Consider the following 21,843-nt stretch of genomic DNA (forward strand, 5'->3'; position numbering starts at 1 on the left):
ACATTCTCTATTGTAAGTATGGATCAACTTGTTTATTATGTATTCCTGTGAATTATATGACACAATTGTTCTTTAAATTTAATTGATATCTTTTAAAATGTGTCAAGTAAATCCCAAATACCACTAATTATAAAAACAATTAACAATGAGACAAATTTAATCCATGGACAATTTCATTTTTTCTCTCAATTCCCTTTATCTAATTATTTATAAAATAATCTACAGTGAGCTGAGCTACTAACCCTTTCCAGTTAATGACCTTTTATTTTTATTCTTCCATTTCCATATATCAATATGTAATACAGTCTTATTAATTAATATTAAATTGAGGAGAGTTAATTTGAATTATTAGGTAGTCTGGCATATAGAATATTTTAAAATAAACTCAACTGAACTTTCATGAACGCATAGTAAGCCCAAATGGGCCAACCTTGTGCACTTTCTGTACACACCCCTTAGGGACTGGTTGTGAATAACTTAGAAACCTGTTAATTAGCATACCTTTGTTCATATGTAAATGTGTGCTTCTGGAATAGTTGAGGTTATTTAATACTTTCTGCTGACTGAAATATTTTAAACTTCCCCTTTATAATTTATTCAAAAAATTGTTTTTGAACAAAAAACTCCGTGCCAGAGCGTGTGCAAGACACAGGGACAGTAATGAACAGGGACGGACAAGGCTGTCTTATGGTTTAGTGATAAGGACAGATATAAATCAAATCACACACAGAGAAAAACATTGTAAAATTATAACTGTGATACGGACTACAGAGGAGAGGGACATGGTGTTATAAATTAGGTAAAAGGAGATTTAACCTAATCTAAAGAGTCCAGGAAGACTTCCCCAGGGAAATAATGATTGGAATAAGACCTAATGTAAGGGTAACTATTAACCAAGTAAGGAGAGAAGTCTTTCACTCAAGTATCCCAGAGTATTCCAATGAAGAGTATCATGTGCAAAGGCCCTGTAGCAGACATGGGCACCATGTATTTTAAGAAATGAAAGAAAGGCCAGTGTAGGAAAACTCATGATGAGAGATGGAGAAGAATCCAGGGGCCCATCATGCAGGACCATGTTAATGAAAGTCTTATTTATTCCGTGAATATGTTTTATCCTTGGGAAGAAAAATGTGCTAAGCAAAGAGAAAACCTCAGGGCCAGCCCTCACCTCATTACCACAGATTTTGAGTGAGCACAATCTAAATTAATGAGCTTTAGAAATTCATGTCTGACAAATTATTTCAAAATTATATGTATTCCAAATGAATGGCTTCCGTTAGACTAGGTTTATATAAACACACTAAGGAGTGTGACCAGACAAATGAAAACAGTGGAGAATTACATTCAGAAAAGGACAGACAAGCCTTCTAAACCACCTTGATGCTTCTGCTTTCCCCTATGATAGCAGCTGGGAGAAAAGATCTCTTTCCCCAGACTTCTTCTTGACGAATCCCTGGGTGATACAAACTGTTAACATGCTTGGCTGCTAACCAAAAGGTTGGAAGTTTGAGTCCACCCAGAGCACCTCAGTAAAAAAGTCCTGGTGATCTACTTCCAAAAAATCAGCCATTGAAAACTCTATGGAACACAATTCTACTCTGACATCATGAGGTTGTCATGAGTCGGAACTGACTCGACAGCAACTGGTTTTACAGGTATGATGCTTGGAGACCAAACAAGTGTCTAAAAGCTCTAAGAAACACATGCCACATGGAACAAGCATGAGCTATAGCAGAGACGTCAGCATTTATCCTTCCATGAATGGAGCCTGCGCATAAGGCCAGGCCCGATAGCCTCTTGCTGAGTCCAGGCTCTCCAAATAGGACATTCTTGAGACAGAGTCAACCTTTCTGTATACATTTATAACACACATCCTATGCATAACACAGGCTTAGGACGGTTTTGTTTTCAAGAGCAGAGTGTTCTAATGTCATCAGACTCAATGCTGTGATTTCAGGCTTGCGGTGGACGGACCATTTGGAGCCGCCATCACGGACGTGTTCCATTATCCGGTGGGCATGTGCATTGCCGCAGGCATAGGAGTCACTCCCTTCGCTGCTCTTCTGAAATCTATACGGTACCAATGTTGTGAGCCACAAACCAAGCTGAAGCTGAGCAAGGTATGGAACAATCATTAGTTCACCCTCCCGTGGATGAAAAGGTCCAACGTCCTTGTAGCTATCATTGGCCGATTCTTGGGGAGGATTTTAATTAACTATGAGGGATAAACTTGAGAATCCTTAACTATACTTATGTTCTTAAAACTCTCTGTTCAGTATTACATTTATGAGAAGGGCTGTCTAATCTTGTTAAAGATGACAAGACATAAATTTTATTGCTTCATTGCCATTACAGGACATGTAATTGCTCATCTCAGTAAAATATGGACGGGCGGCAAATTGCTATGTGACTGGGCCACAGTTAGTAATATTAGCAGGCAGCATTTTCCTGAGTCTCCTTAGCTGAATAATATGGTTGCAGCTGAACAATTCAGTATCAGCCTCTCATGCACACAGGGTCTTAACAAGGAGCCAGATGTCCCAATTGTGACTCACCGGCCTGCTTGTTTTGGTGTGAGCCTCCAGCTCTGAATCTCCTTCTAATGATTTCTTCAGTGTTGTCAGACCACATTCCTCCATGATTTCCTTCCTTCTGCTGTCCTATCTAGAAACTTTATCCTGACCCTTTGAGCCTTTTAGGACAAGCAGCAGAGAGTCGAGCAGCAGAAGTCAGGGGTAGTGACATAACCTAAATGGTGCTAACAGAGGGGACTTAGAGAGTCCGGGAGCTGGTTCCAATCCTAGCTCTGCCTCTTCTTGTCTAGTTGACAGGTGGGCTGCATTTCCTCATCTACTGAAGGAAGATGCCTGATCACACCAGTATGTTCCAGTGTGAGTTCTACGGAACATCAGTCACATGATATGACCCACTAAAGAGAACTCTGTGGTCAAATGGACTTAAGAAACATGACTAAAATGTCCCGATCTAGAAGATTTCTATTATCCACTAGGCCAGTACATGAGTTCTGTGGAAAAGGACCTCACTTAGCTTTGTTTCACCCGCCATTCCCAAGCTTATTTAGCCATGGAACCTCTTTCTCCACATGACACATATTGAGGAAGGGTATTCTGGGAAACAGCTGTGGCAGGGCTGGACTGGAAGATCTCTAACATTGGGGCTTTAAGAGTAGAATCAGCTGTCAGTTCATGAGTTTTTAAGTGATGGGTGCTTCACACACATTTTCTCATTTGATTTATACCATCTACACACAACAACCTTTTTTTTTTTTTGGTTTTTAATGTTTTAGTCTTTTTCTATTGTACTTTAGAAAGAAGCTTTACAGAACAAACTAGCTTCTCATTAAACAATTAGTACACATACTGTTTTGTGACATTGGTTGCCAACCCCACGGCATGTCAACACGCTCTCCTTCTCGACCCTGGAGTCTCTATTACCAGCTTTCTTGTCCCCTCCTGCCTTCTCATCCTTGCCCCTGCGCTGGTGTGCCCATTTCGTCTGCTTTTACGCAACAACCTTTTAAGGTAGATAACACAAGGTCTGTTTTACAGATAAGGAACCTGAGGCTTGGAGAGACTGAAGTGCCTTTCCTGAAAACACATGGGCAGAGTCAGGACTCAAACTCAGATCCATGTGGCATACACACAGGACGTGCACACACGGTAGATGCGACTCCCACTACCCTCCTGAAACCCTGGCGCGATACTGTGGGAAGATCGTAGGATTCCCGGGTCTGAGAATCTGCAGCTTAGGCCTGACTCTGCCCTCCCTCAGAGTATCACCCTGAGCACCTCAGTTCACCCCTCAGCCTAGGTTTCCTCATCTGCATAATGGAGAAGTGAGAATTTATATCCAACAGGAGTTCGAGTGCCAAACAAGACAAATAAATAACATAGAGATATTCTTGTGTAAACTGGTATAAAATGATGTCGATGGTAATTGTATCTGCCAAAAGATACGAGTAGATTGCGGCTGCTACCAATACTGGAGTCCCTGGGGGGTTGCAAATGGTTAATGCTCTTGGCTACGAACTGAAAGGTTGGAGGTTCATGTCCACCCAAAGGTTCCTCAAAAGAAAGGCCTGGAGATCTAATTCCAAAACATCAGCCATTGAAAACCCTATGAAACTCAGTTCTACTCTGACACACATGGGGTCACTCTTAGTTGGAATCAACTGGACAACAACTGTGTTTTGTTTTTAACTACCTTACCCATTGCCACTGAGTCGATTCCAAGTCTTAGCAGCCCAATATGACAGAGTAGCACTGTCCCATAGGGTTTCCAAGGCTGTAAATCTTTACAGGAGCAGCTCACCACATCTTTCTCCCCCAGAGTGGCTGGTAAGTTTGAACTGTCAACCTTCTGGCTAGCAGCCAAGTGCTTAACCACTGATCCACCAGGCCTGCTACTACTACTAATAATAAACTAGATTTATCAAACACTGACTATTTATCAGGCAAGGAGCTAGAGATTTTATATACTACTTCTATGATTATTATTATTATTCCTATTTTAATTCCCATTTTACAGATGAGGAAACAAGCTGATCACACAGCTAATAAGGAATGATAGAGTCATGTTATTTAATGGTCATAATAACAGTTTGAGATAAGTAATGTCCTCAATTTGCCAGGGAGGAACCCGAAGCACAGAGAGCTAGTAAATGTTAAGACTAGAATTTGAACCTACATCAGATCTCTACACCACAATAAGTTTAACAAGGCAAACAAAACACTACTGTTTTGTATAAGTGGCCACACGGCAATAGTTTGTTACTGTTTATGATGTTTAGTCAGCCCTCCTAAGCTCATGCTTTCCTTTTGCTGTCTACCAAGTAAAAGCCACATATAGAGGTGGCTCATGGCTTCATGGTTTCCATTCCACTAAATGTCCTGTCATGTTCCGCATGGAGATGGCAAAGGAGTGTGCATGTCACTGTCATTCACTTATTCCCGCAACGAATACTTATTCAACAACTGTCGCTAGGTGTCATTGAGTCGGTTCTGATTCGTAGTGGCCCTGCATACAACAGAACGGAACACTCTCCCGTCCTTCAACATCCTCACAATCGCTCTTACGCTTGAGCCCATTATTGCAGCCACTGTGTCGATCCATCTTGTTGAGGGTCTTCCTCTTTTTCGCTGACGCTTTAATTTACCAAGCATGATGTCCTTCTCCAGGGGTGGATCCTTCCCGATAACATGTCCAAAGTATGTGAGACATAGTCTCTCCATCCTTGCTTCTAAGGAGCATTCTGGTTGTACTTCTTCCAAGACAGATTTGTTCATCCTTTTGGCAACAACAACTGTGTACCAAGCCCTCTCATACTGACGTGAAGAGTCTACCTCTCTTCTCACCCCTAACTGAGAATAACTTCTCCTTTTGCTCAGCCTCCATAACACCTCTGCTGTCCTCCTTGGATGTTGTCTCTCTTTCCTTCATGTATTAGGATTCTCAACGTATCTAACAGACTGTGAGCTCCTTGAACATGGCCTCTCTGGAGAGCGTCAAAATGCTTTGCATATACATAGAGACGCTCTATAAATATTGAGCAAATCGATGAATGAATGAACGCCCACATACCCAAAAGAAGGGACAAATGGCTTCTGCAAACTTTTCTGTAAAATTCTAGGCTGATAAGATGAATGTATCTCCTTACTGAACCAAAATGGCCATTTGTTCAGTAACCTTACAATTAAAAGAATAGATTCCAATTCTTTTACTACAAATATAGAGGGAAATTCTTAAAAGAACCAAAAAAAATTATATTGTTGCCTTCTCTGTCACCATTTCATGGTCATTTCTGGGCCCTGTTTGTAGAATTTCTCAGGCTGTTTCAATGGGAGGGCTCAGCAGTCACCCCAAATCTGTAAAGCAGGGGTGTTGTTCTCTGTTCCAAATAACAAAAACCATAGAATAGGAAATTTAAAAAATATATGGCAGCATAGTTTGTAAAAATTTAGGGTGATATTTGGGCAGTATTCAGCTGAAAATAAACATAGGAGTAGTGGCATATGGGAGAAAGGAAGCTAGAATCATAGAATAACGCGAAGGGTCCTGGTCTCCTGACTTTGCCTCTGACAATGAAAGCCAGCATCTGTACTTCAAGTGGATAGCGATTTCTTCAGCGTCACCTGGCTGGCTAGCCACTGAGTCAGAACTGGAGTATGTTTCTGATTTCCACTTCAAAGCTCTTTCTCAAGAAAGAAGTGAGTTTGGCACGTTATTCCAAGTTTAGGCTGAAAACGACATTTAATATCCAATTCCTTCAAGTCTGCACGCATGAGAAAAAGTTGAGACGTTTCTCTGTTTTAAAGCAACTTGGTGTTTGTTTGAATACAGCTATCATTAGGCTTATGTAACTAATATTTGTCAGGGCAACCCACATGCTTTTGGGATATAAATACTTCTCCTTCCACAAAACTGTCAGCATCTACATAATTTTTAAAGTGCAGCAGAACAAAGCAGTGAGTGTTTGTCTAACAGTAGCTTCACAATTATAGATCTGGGCTATAGTTTTCATATTGTTCTCTTCTGTTGCTAAGGGGAAAAAAAAAAAAAAAAACCCAGCATAGAGTTCAGAGCTAGAACTTTAAGCTTAAATGCTTAACTGCAATTGGGTGGTATTTTCTCCTCCACGTATAAAAACACAGGTTGGCATAAAGGTAGGATGTTTTACGTATCAGCCTCAAGTTGCAAATCTACAATAAAAAATTATCACCAAAGTTTTCCCAGGTGTCACCATGGCAAACCATAGCTCCTTTATCCTTCTCCTGTGCCATACTTTCTAGAAAACCTCTAAGTAAAATGCAGGAGAATAACCAATAGGATACCTACCGCTTCCTTGGGGTCAGGTATTGTTGTTGTTATTGTTGGCTGCTGTCAAGTCGGCCCTTGACTCATGGTGCCCCATGTACAGTGGAATCAGACTGTCGTGATCCATAGAGTTTTCACTGGCTGATTTTTGAAATAGATCTCCAGGCCTTTCTTCCTAGTCTGTCTCAGTCTGGAAGCTCTGCAGAAACCCTTTCAGCATCAGAACAACACACAAGCCTCCACTGACGGGCTGGTGGTGGCTGCGCATGAGGTACACCTGCCAAGAATTGCACCCCAGTCTCTCTCGTGGAAGGCAAGAATTCTAGCACCTTCTATTTAAGCGGATGTTTGAAAGCTTCTTTCTTCCTAACTATCTTTCCATTTTAAGATGGTAGTGAGGGAAGAGGAGGAGGAGGAGGGAACTGGTTGGAAGAAGACTTCTCAAGGAGGCAAAATAATAAGTAAAATGATGGCTTGCTGTGAAGAAAATGGAAAAAATTTCTAATATATTAAATGGATATTTTTGACACAGCATGAGAACCAAACTTCCCTTGGTTGAAGGCAGACAAGAACACAGTGTTCCTTTGGGGTGAGGAAAGGGGGTGTGGGTGGTTGAGAAGTCTCTGGGATGCTGTGTGGAAGAAGCAGAGAACTGAGGAGAATAAATGCCCTAGAGTAATAAAAAGTGTTCCAACTCCTCCCTAACGGGTATGATTAATTCTACATCACACTCAATTTGTGAAAAGAGCTCTTGAAAAAAATTAGGACAGTTTGCTTGTGCAAACTGTCAAAATGATGAATGAAATAGGTGCATATGAATGGGGAGGGAGGGGGAGGATTGCTGACATAAATATATTGGCTTACACCTTTTAGTTCTCCCTAATATCACAACCATGTAGACAGAACTGTGAGAACTGCCAACTGGAAGATGTGGTCCATTTTCTTAACTGCATATGTGATCTTCAGACTACAAGAAAATAGAGAAAAGCTGAGATAATCTAATTTTTTCATAAATTGTCTTCCTTCATCAGTTCAATAATATACAGCCGGGATAATGGGTGTTTATGGTGTGTCCAATGCAAAATGGCTTTTGGGTTCTTAACCTAATATAATAAACAGATAATTCAAATAAAAAGACAGCAAGGGCCAGTGGGAACAAGGGAAAGTGGCCAAGAAAGACAAAAATCCATACTCTACTTAAATATATTAATAAAACAAAGGACAGCCTGCTCACGTTTCTAATGAATGAAAAATGCATTTAATTTAATCTGTTTAGCTTGAGAAATTATTTACTTTCACTTTCCCTCACACTGGAGCTCCAGCTACTCCTGGAATTGATCATCCATTCAAACCACTGGGAGTGCTGTAATAAATTGAGCTGGAGAGCAGAAGGCGGTGTTCACTGCTCAGAAGACACAGGCGCGCCTCATCTTTCATTTTCAAAAGCAACCCAAACCAGATGTTGTGGAGTCCACGCCGACTCATGACAACCCCATGTGTGTCAGAGGAGAACTGCTCCTTAGGGTTTTCTTGGCTGTAATGTTTACAAAGTAGATTGCCAGGACTTTCTTCTGAGGCACCTCTGTGTGGCCTCACACCGCCGACCTTTTGGTTAGTAGTCAAGTGGTTAACCATTCACATTAACCAAGGACCTTTTAAAACCCTTTAATACCCCATTAGGCCTTACCATTGTCCTGTGGGGAGGCGACCAGTATTAACATTCTTAATATCTTTGTTTATTGAACCACACAAGCCGTACCTGACTATAGTCTCATTGTAAAAGATTAAAATACGTAAACAGTCAAAAACAGCCCTTTATTCACTTCAATCTGCCACACCAACCACCATCACTCTTCTTTGGGGCTCACCATTAAACAGTTGCATTTATGTCTATTCCATTAATTTTTCATGTATTTACATACATTTACTCACCTACACACTTATGCTCTTTTTACACAAATAGGGGTGTGTGTGGAAACAGATAGATAGCTCTGTAACTTGTTTTTGTTTTCTATTATAGCATGGCTCGGGGCACTTTTCCTGTCAATACATAATGATCTGCTTCATTTATTTAGTGCCTTCAGAGTATCCCGTAGTGTGGCTATCTCACAACTGACTGACTCTTTCTACTATTAATGAATGTTTCTATTGTCTGTCAGTATTGGTAACCGTAACTAGAACAAATGCAGGCACAAAAATGCCATTTCTCAGCCACATCACAGGGCAAAGTGGCAGTGTTGTTGTTGTTGTTAGGTGCCAGTAAGTTGGATAGGGACAAAACAAAACACTGCCCGGCCCTGCGCCATCTCCAGAATCTTTGCTGTGTTTGAGCCCATTGTTGCAGATACTGTGTCGATCCATCTCACTGAGGGTCTTCCTCTTTTTTGCTGACCCTCTGCTTTACCAAGCATGGTCACCTTCTCCAGGGACTGGTCCCTCCTGATAACGTGTCCAAAGTATGTGAGACGATGTCTCGCCATCCTCACTTCCAAGGAGCATTCTGGCTGTACTTCTTCCAAAACAGATTTGTTGATTTTCCTGGCAGTCCATGGTATATTCAATATTCTTTGCCAACACCATAATTAAAAGGCATCAATTCTTCTTCAGTTTTCCTTATTCATTGTCCAGATCTGTCATGTATATGAAACGATTGATAATATCATGGCTTGGGTCAGGCACATCTTAGTCCTCAAAGTGACATCTTGCTTTTTAACACTTTAAAGAGGTCTTTTGCAGCATATCTGCCCAATGCAATATGTCATTTGATTTTTTGACTGCTGCTTCCATAGGAGCCAAGTAAAATGAAACCCTTGACAACTCCAATCTTTTCTCCATTTATCATAATGTTGCTTATTGGTCCAGTTGTGAGGATTTTTTTCTTTAAGTTAAGGTGTAATACTGAAGGCTTTTGTCTTTGATCTTCATCAGTAAGTGCTTCAAGTCCTCTTCACTTTCAGCAAGCAAGGTTGTGTCAAGGTTGTTAATGAATCTTCCACTAATCCTGATGCCTTGTTCTTCATTATATAATTCAGCTTCTTGGATTATTTGCTCAGCATACAGATTGAATAAGTATGGTGAATGGATACAACACTGATGCACACCTTTCCTGATTTTAAACTATGCAGTATCCCCTCGTTCTGTTCGATCGACTGCCTCTTGGTCTATGTACAGGTTCCTCACGAGCACTATTAAGTGTTCTGGAATTTCCATTCTTTGCAAAGTTATCTATAATTTTTGTTCTGATCTACACAGTCGAATGCCTTTGCATAGTCAGTAAAACACAGGTATACATCTTTCTGGTCTTCTCTGCTTTCAGCCAAGATCCATCTGACATCAGCAGTGATCTATACCTCATTCCATAGCCTCTTCTGGATCTGGCTTGAATTTCTGACAGCTCCCTGTCGACATACTCCTGCAGCCGAAACAGTAGCAGTAGAGTCATGAAATAGTTAACATTAAGGAAAATAGTTTTAAGAAAAAGTTTAAAGACTAAAAATGATTGACAAAGGTGGGTCCCAGTCTTGGTATGGTTAACGGAAAACAATTCTATAATTTTATCTCTTTAAAAAGAGACCCAAACTAGAGGCAGAAGCCACAATAGAGAAACTTTTCAGTAAGAAGAAATATTTTCTTCAAATGATTTTTATCTGTTGTATTCACCCAGGAATACCTTGACAACAACAGCAACAAAACAAAAACCAGGATAATCATGTTGTTGTTGTTTGTTGCCATGGGAATCGGCTCTGAATCATGGTGACCTTCTGTATGAGAGAACAAAACGTTGCCCAGTCCTGTGCCATCTTCATGACCGTTGGTATGTGTGGGCCCATTGTCACAGCTACTGTGTCAGTTCATCATTTTCACTGACCATCAACTTTACCAAGCATGATATCCTTTACTAGTGACTGGTCTTTCCTGATGATGAGTCCAAAGCAAGCGAGTCAAAGTCTTGCCATGCTGGCTTCTAAGAAGCATTCTGGTTGGATTTCTTCTGAGATTGATTTGTTTGTTCTTCTGGCCGTCCAGGGTATACTCAGTATTCTTTGCCAACACCACAGTTCAAATGTATCGATTCTTCTTCACTCTTACTTTGTCATTACTCAGCTTTCGCATGTATGAGGTGATTGAAAAGCCCATGGCTTGGTTCAGGCACACCTTACTCCTCAAAGTTAGCATTTATTAAAGATGCACTATATTCTCTAAACATCAGCCTCAGTGTATCTTTCCAGAGAGAAAAATTTAAAAAAAAAAATTAATAATTCCCTGTAAGGAAATTCTCCATCACCCTGCCTGGTTTGGGTGATGTTTCTTTGAACTTCTATCAGGTGTTATTTCTTTTGCACAGCATGGAGAACAGAGGTGTGCTGCCCAGGAGGAGACACAGTCACAGTGCCCCCAGCTGGCCTCCTGGATGGGGAAGGCACCAGTAAAGGCAGCCACCTGGTGCCCTGGAGACAGTCTTCTTGTGTATTTAGCACACTTGGAGCCCTGGGGTACACTTTAGCTAACAACTCAATTCCTCTTTAAGAAGTATGTCTCGAGGATCAAAGTTGAGGTTCCAAGACTGATGCTGGAGATAAAGTTTGGTTTCAACTCCTCTCAGTCACCACCATCTCTGTAATTCAGGAGTGACTGGTGGCAACACACACCACCAACTAGGATACATGTCTCCCTTTGTAAACCTCATGTATTCATTCTGTAAGCTCCTCCAAATGACAACGAGGATAATATGAACAGTCAACACCTTCTGAGCACTTAATGTGTGTGCCAGACATTGTGCTACACACTTCCATAAACTATATCCTTTAGTCTTCATGACAACTCAGTGAATTGGTTTTCTGTGTTTATTGCCATTTTACATATGCTGTGAGCTAGGTTTGACTTAAATAACTTGCCCCCAAGTTACACAGTTCAGTGTGAAGGCAAAAGCTGATTACTCAAGAGCTCACCATCTTTAACTGCTATGCTATACCAAATCCTAAACCTGCATCTCTATGTGCAATTTCTTTCTTTGGAAGGATTCGATGCCATAAATAAATAAAACTTTTGATGATAAATACGGGATCAGTAGATGGGTGGATGGATTGATCAATCGATCGATTGATCGATCGATTGATCAATAGATGGATCGATGGATAGATGGATAGATAGGTGTTGTTGTTAGCTGTCCTCAAGTCAGCCCCTACTAATGGTGACCCCACGTACAACAGAAAGAAATGCTGCCCATTCCTGCACCATCCCCATGATCAGTTGCAGATTAGATTGTTGTGATCCATAGGGTTTTCATTGGCTGATTTTTGGAAGGAGACCCATAGGTCTTTCTTCCTAGTCCGTCTTAGACCAGAAGCTCCACTGAAACCTGTTCAGCATCATAACAACACACAAGCCTCCACTGACAAACGGGTGGTGGCATGCATGAGGTGCATTAACTGGGAATGGAACCTGGGTCTCCCAGGTAGAAGGAGAGAATTCTACTACTGAACCACCAATGCCCCCTAGAAAGATAGATGAGTAGGGAGAGAGGGAGCGAGGGAGGGAGGGAGATCGATAGACAGACAGACAGATAGATAGATAATTTTCCCCATTTCATCCTCAGAAAATAGATTTGGGATCTAAAGAAGTCCAGTTGCATGTGTGCATGTGTCCTCTGCCCGTGTTTGGTGACACCTATGCGCGCAATAGCCCAGGCTTCGGAGATGGAATACCTGAAAGCATCCATCTTCTGATCAGAGACCCTCTAAACTCTGGGAGTAAAATACATTTGTAGCTCTTCTGATTTCATTTTCTGGAATTGTTTATAAAAAATAGCACAGGTCTAGCCTACTGGCACTAGATTGCTTTCACCTGGTCCACATGAGCTACTGCAGGAAATCTGAGAGGAGATGGAGCATACCCAGAGGGAGGCACTGTGTGTCAGCCCAGACTCACCCCATGCTGAACAGATGCAGCTGGGCTTGGCCTGGTGATCAGCGCCAGGAAAGGATGAGCCAGTGACAGCCACTGCCATGTCACAAGCTCACAGACCCCACCCCCACCCCATTACACAGCCCTAAACTGGTCTCCCAAACCCTCCATATTTTCTCTCTTTCTACAAGAACGTATGGGATGAATCCTGAAGGAGAAATAATTTCCTCACTGTGAAAGTGCAGAACTTTCGTTATTTTACTAAGGATGACTTCAGTTTAGTAAAGCCTTTTAAAGTTAACCTTAAGTATTTTTGGCCTCTGATGTCAGCTACAGAATAAAGGTATGCTTTATACAGGTGACTGATTTTAGGGTTGTTTTATTTTTGGAGATGTGGGGGAGGGCAAGCTGAAGAACACAGATCACAGAGTGGTAGCCTATTGTTCGGGACACTTGTTCCTCTGTTAATGAGGGCCATCCTACTGGACAAAATGCAGAGGGGGGATTCTCTTGTCCCTTCCCAATGGGTATCCCCCACCATTAGAGAGATGAAAAGGTCCTCAGAGTAAATACCTTTTTCCTCTGTTCAAAGTCTACTTTCTTCTTTTTCTGCCTGAAGCACTTCCACTGATCCTATTCATTTTCCCTCCATTGCCTCTTGCTCCGAAGATGCTCAGTGTCACCTATAAGTCAATTACAGAGGGAAACATACACAATGCCATTACAAGGAAGCAAAAAATAGCAATGACTTGGCAAACCCTAGGAACACTGACACACAGCTACACCACGATAGAGGGAGGCCAAGAATGATTTCTATCTGAAAGGCTAAGGCTTAGCGTGTGGGGGAAGCTGAGATGTGGGCATTTTTCAGGTAAGGATGATTGGGACTGGATTTGAAATTGAAAAGTTTAAAAAAAAGCAAATGTTTTGGTTTATTGTTCATATATAAACGTATGTTAAGCATGTTCCTTAAAGGGTGGGAAATAATAGAAAATAAATCAAAAGATGTTTGTTCGGTACCAAATGTCACCATTAATGCTCTTAGTAAAGCGAGCTACCTATTAAGAACTAGAAAGGTTGCGGTAGGGGGTACATATTGCACTAAATTCAGTATTTTTCCATTTCTACAAGGAGCAAAGCAAGTTAAAGTGAGGGCTAAGGTTTTCTAAAAATAATTTAGATACTACACAAACTGAAAAGAAACGAGATAGCGGTATTCCTCACCAACATAGGATATAAAATCAGCCTCCTAATGGGTCTCCATTCTTCCACTCTAGTCCCCCATGCTGCCCAGTCTATGCTCAACACGGCCAGAGTGATCCTTCTGGAACATACCTAAGATCATGTCACTCCTCGGCTCAACACCCAACAGTGCCTTCTCAACTCAGAGTAAAAGTCAACATCCTCATGAGGCCCCCAAAGTCCCAAACATCTGCACCTCCCTGGCCTTCCCCTCTGATCCCATCTTCTGCTGCTCTGAGGGCTCCACCCACAGTGACCCCCTTGCTCTTTCCTGAGAGGTTCCACCTTAGGGCCTCTCGCGTCTCCTTTCCTCCATCTGTAGAGTTCTTCCTCTGACCATATGATTCCATCACCTACTCCAGGTCTTTGCCTAGTGTCCCCTTCTCAGTGAGTCCCCCTTGACCATTCTACTTAAGATTGCAGCCCTTCTCAGTCTGCCTGAGTTTTCTGCTTCACACTTATCACCATCTGACATATTTTATATTTTACTTGTTTATCCTTCTTCTTCTCCCTTTAAAATGCAAACTCCATGAGGACAGGTATCTTTTGTCTTTTTGTTCACTGTTATGATTCCAGAGGACTCCTTGGGTGGCACAAATGGTTAAGCGCTAGGATACTAACCAAATGGTTGACTATTCCTCTGCATCCAGAGGCACTTAAGAAGAAAGGCCAGGTCATCTACTTCCAAAAGATCACAGCCACTGAAAACCCTACAGAGCATAGTTCTGCACATGGGGTCACCATGAGACAGAGTCGACTTGATGGCAACTGCTTTGGGTTTTTTGGTTTTATAGTTCCAGAGCTTAGAACAGTCCTTGACATATGGTGGGCATCTAATACTTATGTGTTGACTCAATGAAGGAACGGATGAGCATGGTCCTGTCTGCAGTACCTGCTGGGGGGCTCATGGGGCCATTCTCCAGAGGGAACCACCAGCTCAGTCTACGTCACAGGCCTGCTGCCTGGAGGCGCTGTACACTGGTAACCTCCAGGAGGGATGAGGGTCAGGGAGAGAGAAGTGCTCCTTTCGGGGAGTAATCATGCTTAGGAACTAAGGGATCATTTGTCCTGGAGTTAATATCGAAAGTACCTCTCTGAACAGCAGCTGTCCAACAGATACACAGCCTCTAATTCTTGAGAAAAAAAAAACTTAGCCTGATTGGCTTTTCCTTCTCCTGATTTTGAATATTATAAATTCATGCATAAACCTGAAGAGACTAGGTAAGATGTTTAGCCTTGAAATACATTCTGTGAATTTTTTCCTCATGAATTTGGTCTGTTAATTACATCTCATCTATAACTTTTATGGTCTGGTCATAAGCTTGTAAGCAGGCTGGCAGAGAGGGTCGGAAAGAGATTGCTGATTGACCATTGTGAGAGATATTTCCAGGTGGAGACATACCAGGGCAGACCCTGGAAACGAGCCCAGCCCCTGCATACCAGTTGCCATCGAGTCAACCATGACTCATGGCCACCCGATGTGTGTCAGAGTAGGGCTGTGCTCTACAGGGTTTTCAATAGCTGATTTCTCAGAAGTAGAGCTCCAGGCCTTTCTTCCAAGGTACCTGTGGGTGGACTCGAACCCCCAACGTTTTGGTTAGCAGCTGAGCCTGTTGCCTATTTGCACCACCCAGGGACTCCATAGAGTCCCCCACATAGATATTATTTAGAGTCGAGGTGTCTCTCTGGGAAACGGGTACAGGAGAGAGTGTGGGCAGCAGAGGGTAGGAGCGTGATAAGAGTCAGGAGAATGAATAGAGCCACTTCCTATGGTTTCTTCTAGACATGATCATCTTAAACTCAGCACAGGCAGGAAGCTTTTATTTTAGCAAACCCAAACTACTTCCTGTCTCATGCTACTTGCTAAGCACAGCATTAGCGCCTCTACTTTAAAAAGAGAGAGAGTCTTCCTAGATATCATTTCATTACAGCAGCCAACACACAAGCCCAGCCATCACCCACCCGCTTTCTTGGGCACTGATACATCTGGCTGAAGGGAGATTTCTGGCCTCTGTGGTTGATTCTGCAATTATCATAATCTCCACTCCCCAGAGGTCGAGGCTGCTGAAGTGGATTAGTGCACAAGCCTTTGGCATCTCTGGAGAGCGGAGTTCAAATCCTGAGCTTAGGTCGTAAGTAAAGATGAAGGGGGCTGGTTTCACAGTTTATCTTCCTTTGGGGAGCAGAAAAAGGCACAGCTAGTTATGATTATTAATCTTGTTCCGGAGAAGCACAGCCAGCAATGTGGTGAATTGATCCTCATCCAGAAAAACTGGCAACAGCCCACAGGCTGCCAACTCTCTGAATTCACTCTGGGCTCTTTCAAACACAATGTGAATTTTTTTTTTTTTTCGAAAGAAATCACAGTGTGACTGTTTGCTCCCTGGCAGAGAGAAGCATGTTATTTTGCAGAGGTGCCCATTTGTGCTCCAGTAATTTAAATGGAGATAAAGTAGTCTGCAGTGATCCGCGCATTATGAAAAGAGGGACCGATGGGTTCTCTTGCCTTCTCTCTTGACAGGTGTATTTCTACTGGATTTGCCGGGATGCGAGGGCTTTTGAGTGGTTTGCTGATCTCTTACTCTCACTGGAAACACAAATGAGTGAGAGAGGAAATGCTCACTTCCTGAGTTATCATATATTTCTTACTGGCTGGGATGAAAATCAGGTATTGATAAGACTCTGAGTATGAGCAATATTACCTAACTCGTCTAATAACTGAGCAAAGACAAGAGGAATCATTTCAATAATGAGCTATATAGTTATTTGGTAGTGTGAAAGAATGATTGTATGTTCTTCAAAAGGAAAGGAGAATAAAATAAAGCCAGATTAGAAAGAACCATTCAAATCACAGTAATAAAGGAATCTACAGTTAACTTACCAAGGAACAGAAAAGAAAGAGGCTGGCTAATGGACAACAATCCCAAATTTGAAGATCCAAGATAAATTATGTCACTAAAAGTTGCATTTGTCATTTTAAGAGTGGCATCAAGCAAATGATATTGATTGGCTATATCGTCTTGTTAAACTCCTAACTGGTTCTAGTCCTCTGCTTGGAGCTGTTCAGAGTTAAATAGAAAAGGTTCCTAGGTGTTTATATTCAAAATTGCGTATTGTAAAGTAAATGAGTTTTCACAGAAAATAGTTATTATGAATACATGAATTATACACAGATTTCTTTTTTAAAGGCGTTCCTATAAATTGTGTGCATGTATTATTATTCACCTAAGAGCAAGACGAACTTGCTTTGGCAGGTGTTTGGCAGTGTACTGTATCAGTGAAACACTAAGGTTGCGCTTACCAAAAATAATGGAGACCAAAATACTGCACTATGAGTATTGACTGATGACTATTACCTTTTAATCCTCAAATATGGGAGTTAGCAATGATTACCAGGTTATTAGAGGAGCCCTGGTGTGTAGTGGTTAAAGCGCTCGGCTGCTAACCGAAAGGTAGGCAGTTCGAACCCACCAGCTGCTCCGAGGGAGAAATATGTGGCAGTCTGCTTCTGTAAAGATTTACAGCCTTGGAAACCCTATGGGGCAGTTCTACTCTGTCCTATAGGGTCACTATGAGTTGGAATGGATTCCAAGGCAGTGGGTTTAGTGTTTTGATCGGAATGCATATTCTAATCAGCACTCTGTAGCAGCTACTATTGATGTTTACTTTTAAGGAAAGTGTGTTAGAGTTAAGCAGATTTGCATTTATCATTAAATTTACAAATGAATGCTCACACTCAAGCATGGGCTTGTCTCTCTCTCTCTCCCTCTCTCTCTCAGTCTCCCTTCTGGCTCTCTATCTCTCTCACTGGCCCTATAAAACGTCACCGTAAATTGACTCTGTGCTTCTCAAATGAGTAAGACTCTGCTTGAAATTCTGTAGCTAAATGAATTTTTATGGTCTTATTTGCAGTCCTCCTTAAATATCTTATTCCTCTGGGATAATCTGAAATATAGGTTTCTTGGAAATTAGGTTTCAAACATCTTAATGAATTTAATACTGTTAATTATGTTTTCCAAACAAACATTTTCTTTATTCAAATGGGATTTTTGACTAATGATCCATTTGGTGGAGGACAGACATAGCTCTTGTCTTTTGCTTGCTGGTACCATGCTTGCTCTTCTGCTTCTAAAGTGAATTGATGCCGAGTGTCTACACAAGCATTCCCAGTCCTTTGGGAGTTGTGAGACAGGCTCTGTTTGATTTTGTGACAACACACTCTACCCCATCCCATCTCCACCACTTTCAAAAGCATGCTATAAAATATACTTCTTTTCCCCCCTAAATAAAAGTAAATTGAAATAAATGTGTTCTTAAAATTTTGCCATGACTACTAGAAATACTTTAGACTCCCAAATTTCAGGCTGGATATTGCCAATCTAAACATTTAAGGAAAAAAATAATTGGTACATTCTGTCAGTAAGGAATCAAGAGACTGTTTTAGAAATAGCCAATTGTTCAACTGAATTTGACAACCTCAAAGTGGCAGAATGACAAGAACAGAAGGAACAGATGGAAGAGGTAGTGTGAAGGGCAAATCAACAGGCTTTGGAGAGTAATTGAACATTGGAATGAGAAATATGGAACAAATATAACTCCAAATGTTTGTACATTCGTGATTGGTAGATTAGTGGTACCACTCACATAAGTAGGGAAGGCCCTTTTTTCTACTAAATAAACGGTCAAACTTCTTAGCAAGTAGTGTAAGGCCCTTCCCAATCTGTCCCCAACTCACTTGTTCTACCCTACCAGCCACCATTTTCCAAACTACCCATGTGCTCCCATCATGCCATGTGCTTCTTATACTTCCTTGTCTTTACTCACTTTGTTTTTGTTTCTAGTAGCGAAGGATCATGGTCTCATTCATGGTGTTGTACACCTGGTTTTCCCCTTCATTAGGTTACCACTTTGTCACAGAGCAGAGACATCATCTCTTTCCTCTTTGTCCCACTCAGTTCATAGTTCACTGCCTGCCTATAGGAGTCACTCAAGAATGGTGCATGGAAGTAAATTGAAGTCATGACTAATTTGAGAAGTGAGATGATTCAGTTTTAGTTATGATAATCAATTTGATGTAACAGTACCAATTCTACATTAAATATGTCATGGGGAGTTTGAGGTTCAGGAGTATACTCAAGCAGGAAGATGAGATCTTGGGAGAAAAAGAAAGCTTGGATTCATCTTTGTAGATTATGCTAATTGGGGCGATAGAAATGGAAGGTCTTTGAGGGGTAGAGGTCCAAAGGAGGTGAGGAAAGCTGAGACTAGAACCTTGGAAGGTAGATACATTTTGAGATAGGAGAATATGATAAGAAAAAAGAAATCTAACGTTTCCTCCTTGAATCAAAAGAAATGTCAGAGACGAGCAAAAGAAGTAGGATTTTATAACACAAATAGAACCAAGAAGAAGTAGTGTTCAGCATCTAGCAGAGAAGCCAAGGAGAATGAGGCTTGAGAGGGCTGTTAGATTTGATAATCAGACAAAAGTAAGTTGATCGGTGCCCTTATCTCTGCATCCTTCCTCTGCCCACAGCTGAAACGAGCTTACTACACAGCACCAATCCATCCCTAAATTGAACAAATGGTTGGGGGGATGCAACACTCCCAGTCTAATCTGGAGGCTGGTACAACTCTGACTTTGAGTTCCAGTTCTGACAACAGGGTTTCTGCCAATTTCCAAGATTCAGTCCTCATCTGCCACCTCAGTTCTTATTCCCAAACTCTCATCCAATGCTTCATGCTTCAGTATCTATCCTGATAACCCTGCCAAAGAAGAGGGTCCTGCCCTACTCTTTTTCCCCACCAGTAGTAGCCCTGCTATCTAGAGTCAGGCTTACTTGATGGCAACTTCCATGTGACCTGGATTTTTGAGATTCCAGTCTGCCATGGTGTACTGGCCCTTAAGTGTACTCCACCATGTTCTGTGGAGCCTCCCTCACCCTGGCTGCTTTCCTAGACTGGAGAGAAGGCCAGCCAGGGATCCAGGCTTGCAGCAGGGACTGGGACAGGCATTGGATCCAGCAGGGTTGTCAACCCAAACTGTCAGGAACACAGAGTCAGAGGATGAGAGAACACTGAACACTATAGAGTCAAACTCGTGAGCTCAAGAGCTGTTGATAGATCTAGTGATGAGCCCAGAGGACACAAATCCCAGATGGTAAGAAGCAAGATAGATATTAGAGCCCAGCAGGGGCAGAAACAAATGACAGTAACTTAAAAAATGTCATTAGGGATCAATATGCCAAGACTCTTACTTATTGCCCACCAGTTACATGGTGCCTGCCTGGGTGCATTTGCTTAATTCAAAGGCACAAATCTCCAACCACACCTCTTGCTATGCTCTAGCCCCCATGTGCTGTCTGCCAGATGAAACATCGAAACATCCTCCCAGCACCAAAACCAGACAGGACACCTCATACCACTTCAACCTGGTAGGCAGGTTAGATGGTAAGACCCAGCTTCTTCCCAGACATTTACATCTCTTTAATCTGGCAATGCCCTTCTCAAATCCTGAGATTTACTATTCAGTGTGGGACAGCAAGTGGAGATTCATTTTGAGAAATTTGGCAAAAATAAAGTTGCTAGCACTTGCTTTCCCTTAACCATATTAAACTCTGTTTACAAAAGATTCTAGGCTGATGTAATTGCATTCCTACTATGTGTAAGGTACTTTGCTCCAATAGGGCCCAAGGCAGGATACAAAGATACATGAGATAAGATGCCTGCCCTGAAGTGCAGAATCTGTGATATCTGCTAATAACAATAAGCATTTCCAGCCCCATAAGAAACATCTTTGCATTAGATCTACAAATGAGTATAATCGCTTCATCCTTTATTGAGTAGAAGGTTTTTTGTTTTTGCTTTTGTTTTTTTCCCAAATGTCATCTAATTCCACAAATTTTACTTTAGGCTATTCACATAGCTTTACACTGGGATGAAAAAACTGATGTGATTACAGGCTTAAAGCAAAAAACATTCTATGGAAGACCCAACTGGAACAATGAGTTCAGACAGATAGCCTACAATCACCCCAGGTAAGGCAAGCTTTCTTTCCTCTACCTACTCTGTGCCTCCCTGGAGAAATATAAGTTGCTGTTGAAATGGAAGCTCTTGGGCCCTAACTGGTTAATCTGCAGTACTGGACCTCTTATTTAGAGATAAAACATCTACCTTAGAGAAGATGGCCATTGGATATTTCAGGAACCACAAACCACTTGACTGGCTTTCAACCTCTGACAATTATCAATTAAGTTGAAATTTTTTTAACTTCAATTTCAAGATGGGATTTCTTAAACTGCATGTATCTTCAAGAAATCTTTTTGGTGGATACAGCTGAACTCTAATTACCCAACTGGAGAATTCACTTAAGTCCAACTGTAAACTGTAGCTAAGCACATCTAGCAAAAACAGACAGAAAATGTCTAATACCAAGCAGGGATTTAGGATGGTGGTTAAGAACTCAGGCTCTGGAGCCCATGTGCCTGGGTAAAAATCCTGGCTTTGCCATTACCGACAGTTGACCTTGGGTATGTTATTTAACCTTCTGCTGACTCAGTCTCCTCCTCTGTAAACTGCAGATAATAGTAGTGCTTCTCTCCTTGGGTTGTGTGAGGATTGAATGAGTTCTTACATTTAAAATGCCTAAAACAGTGTTTTGCATCGAATGAGTACTCAGTAAATGTTAGCTGTTATTATTACTATCATCATTAGCATCAGTACTATTATTATTATCATTATAATACACTTCCATGTGGTGAGAAAGAGTACTGGCTCTGGGTCCACAAGATGGGCGTGAGTAGTTCCCAGATTGTATCTCCTGGTTCTATGGGAGTGAGTAGTTCCCAGATTGTATCTCCTGGTTCT

General features: G+C 41.6%; 1 protein-coding gene across 1 annotated transcript in view; it reads left to right on the plus strand.

Annotated features, from left to right (window-relative positions):
- The window catches only part of NOX3 (NADPH oxidase 3), a 64,287-nt gene that overhangs the window by 27,765 nt on the left and 14,679 nt on the right, over positions 1–21,843 (plus strand). Inside the window, exons 10-12 of the mRNA XM_023728310.1 lie at positions 1,958–2,120; positions 16,502–16,648; positions 20,890–21,014. Coding sequence (XP_023584078.1) covers positions 1,958–2,120; positions 16,502–16,648; positions 20,890–21,014 — 435 coding nt within the window. The remainder of the gene's footprint in view (positions 1–1,957; positions 2,121–16,501; positions 16,649–20,889; positions 21,015–21,843) is intronic.

This window comes from Trichechus manatus, unplaced genomic scaffold (assembly GCF_000243295.1).
Source record: "Trichechus manatus latirostris isolate Lorelei unplaced genomic scaffold, TriManLat1.0 scaffold00002, whole genome shotgun sequence".
NCBI lineage: Eukaryota > Metazoa > Chordata > Mammalia > Sirenia > Trichechidae > Trichechus > Trichechus manatus.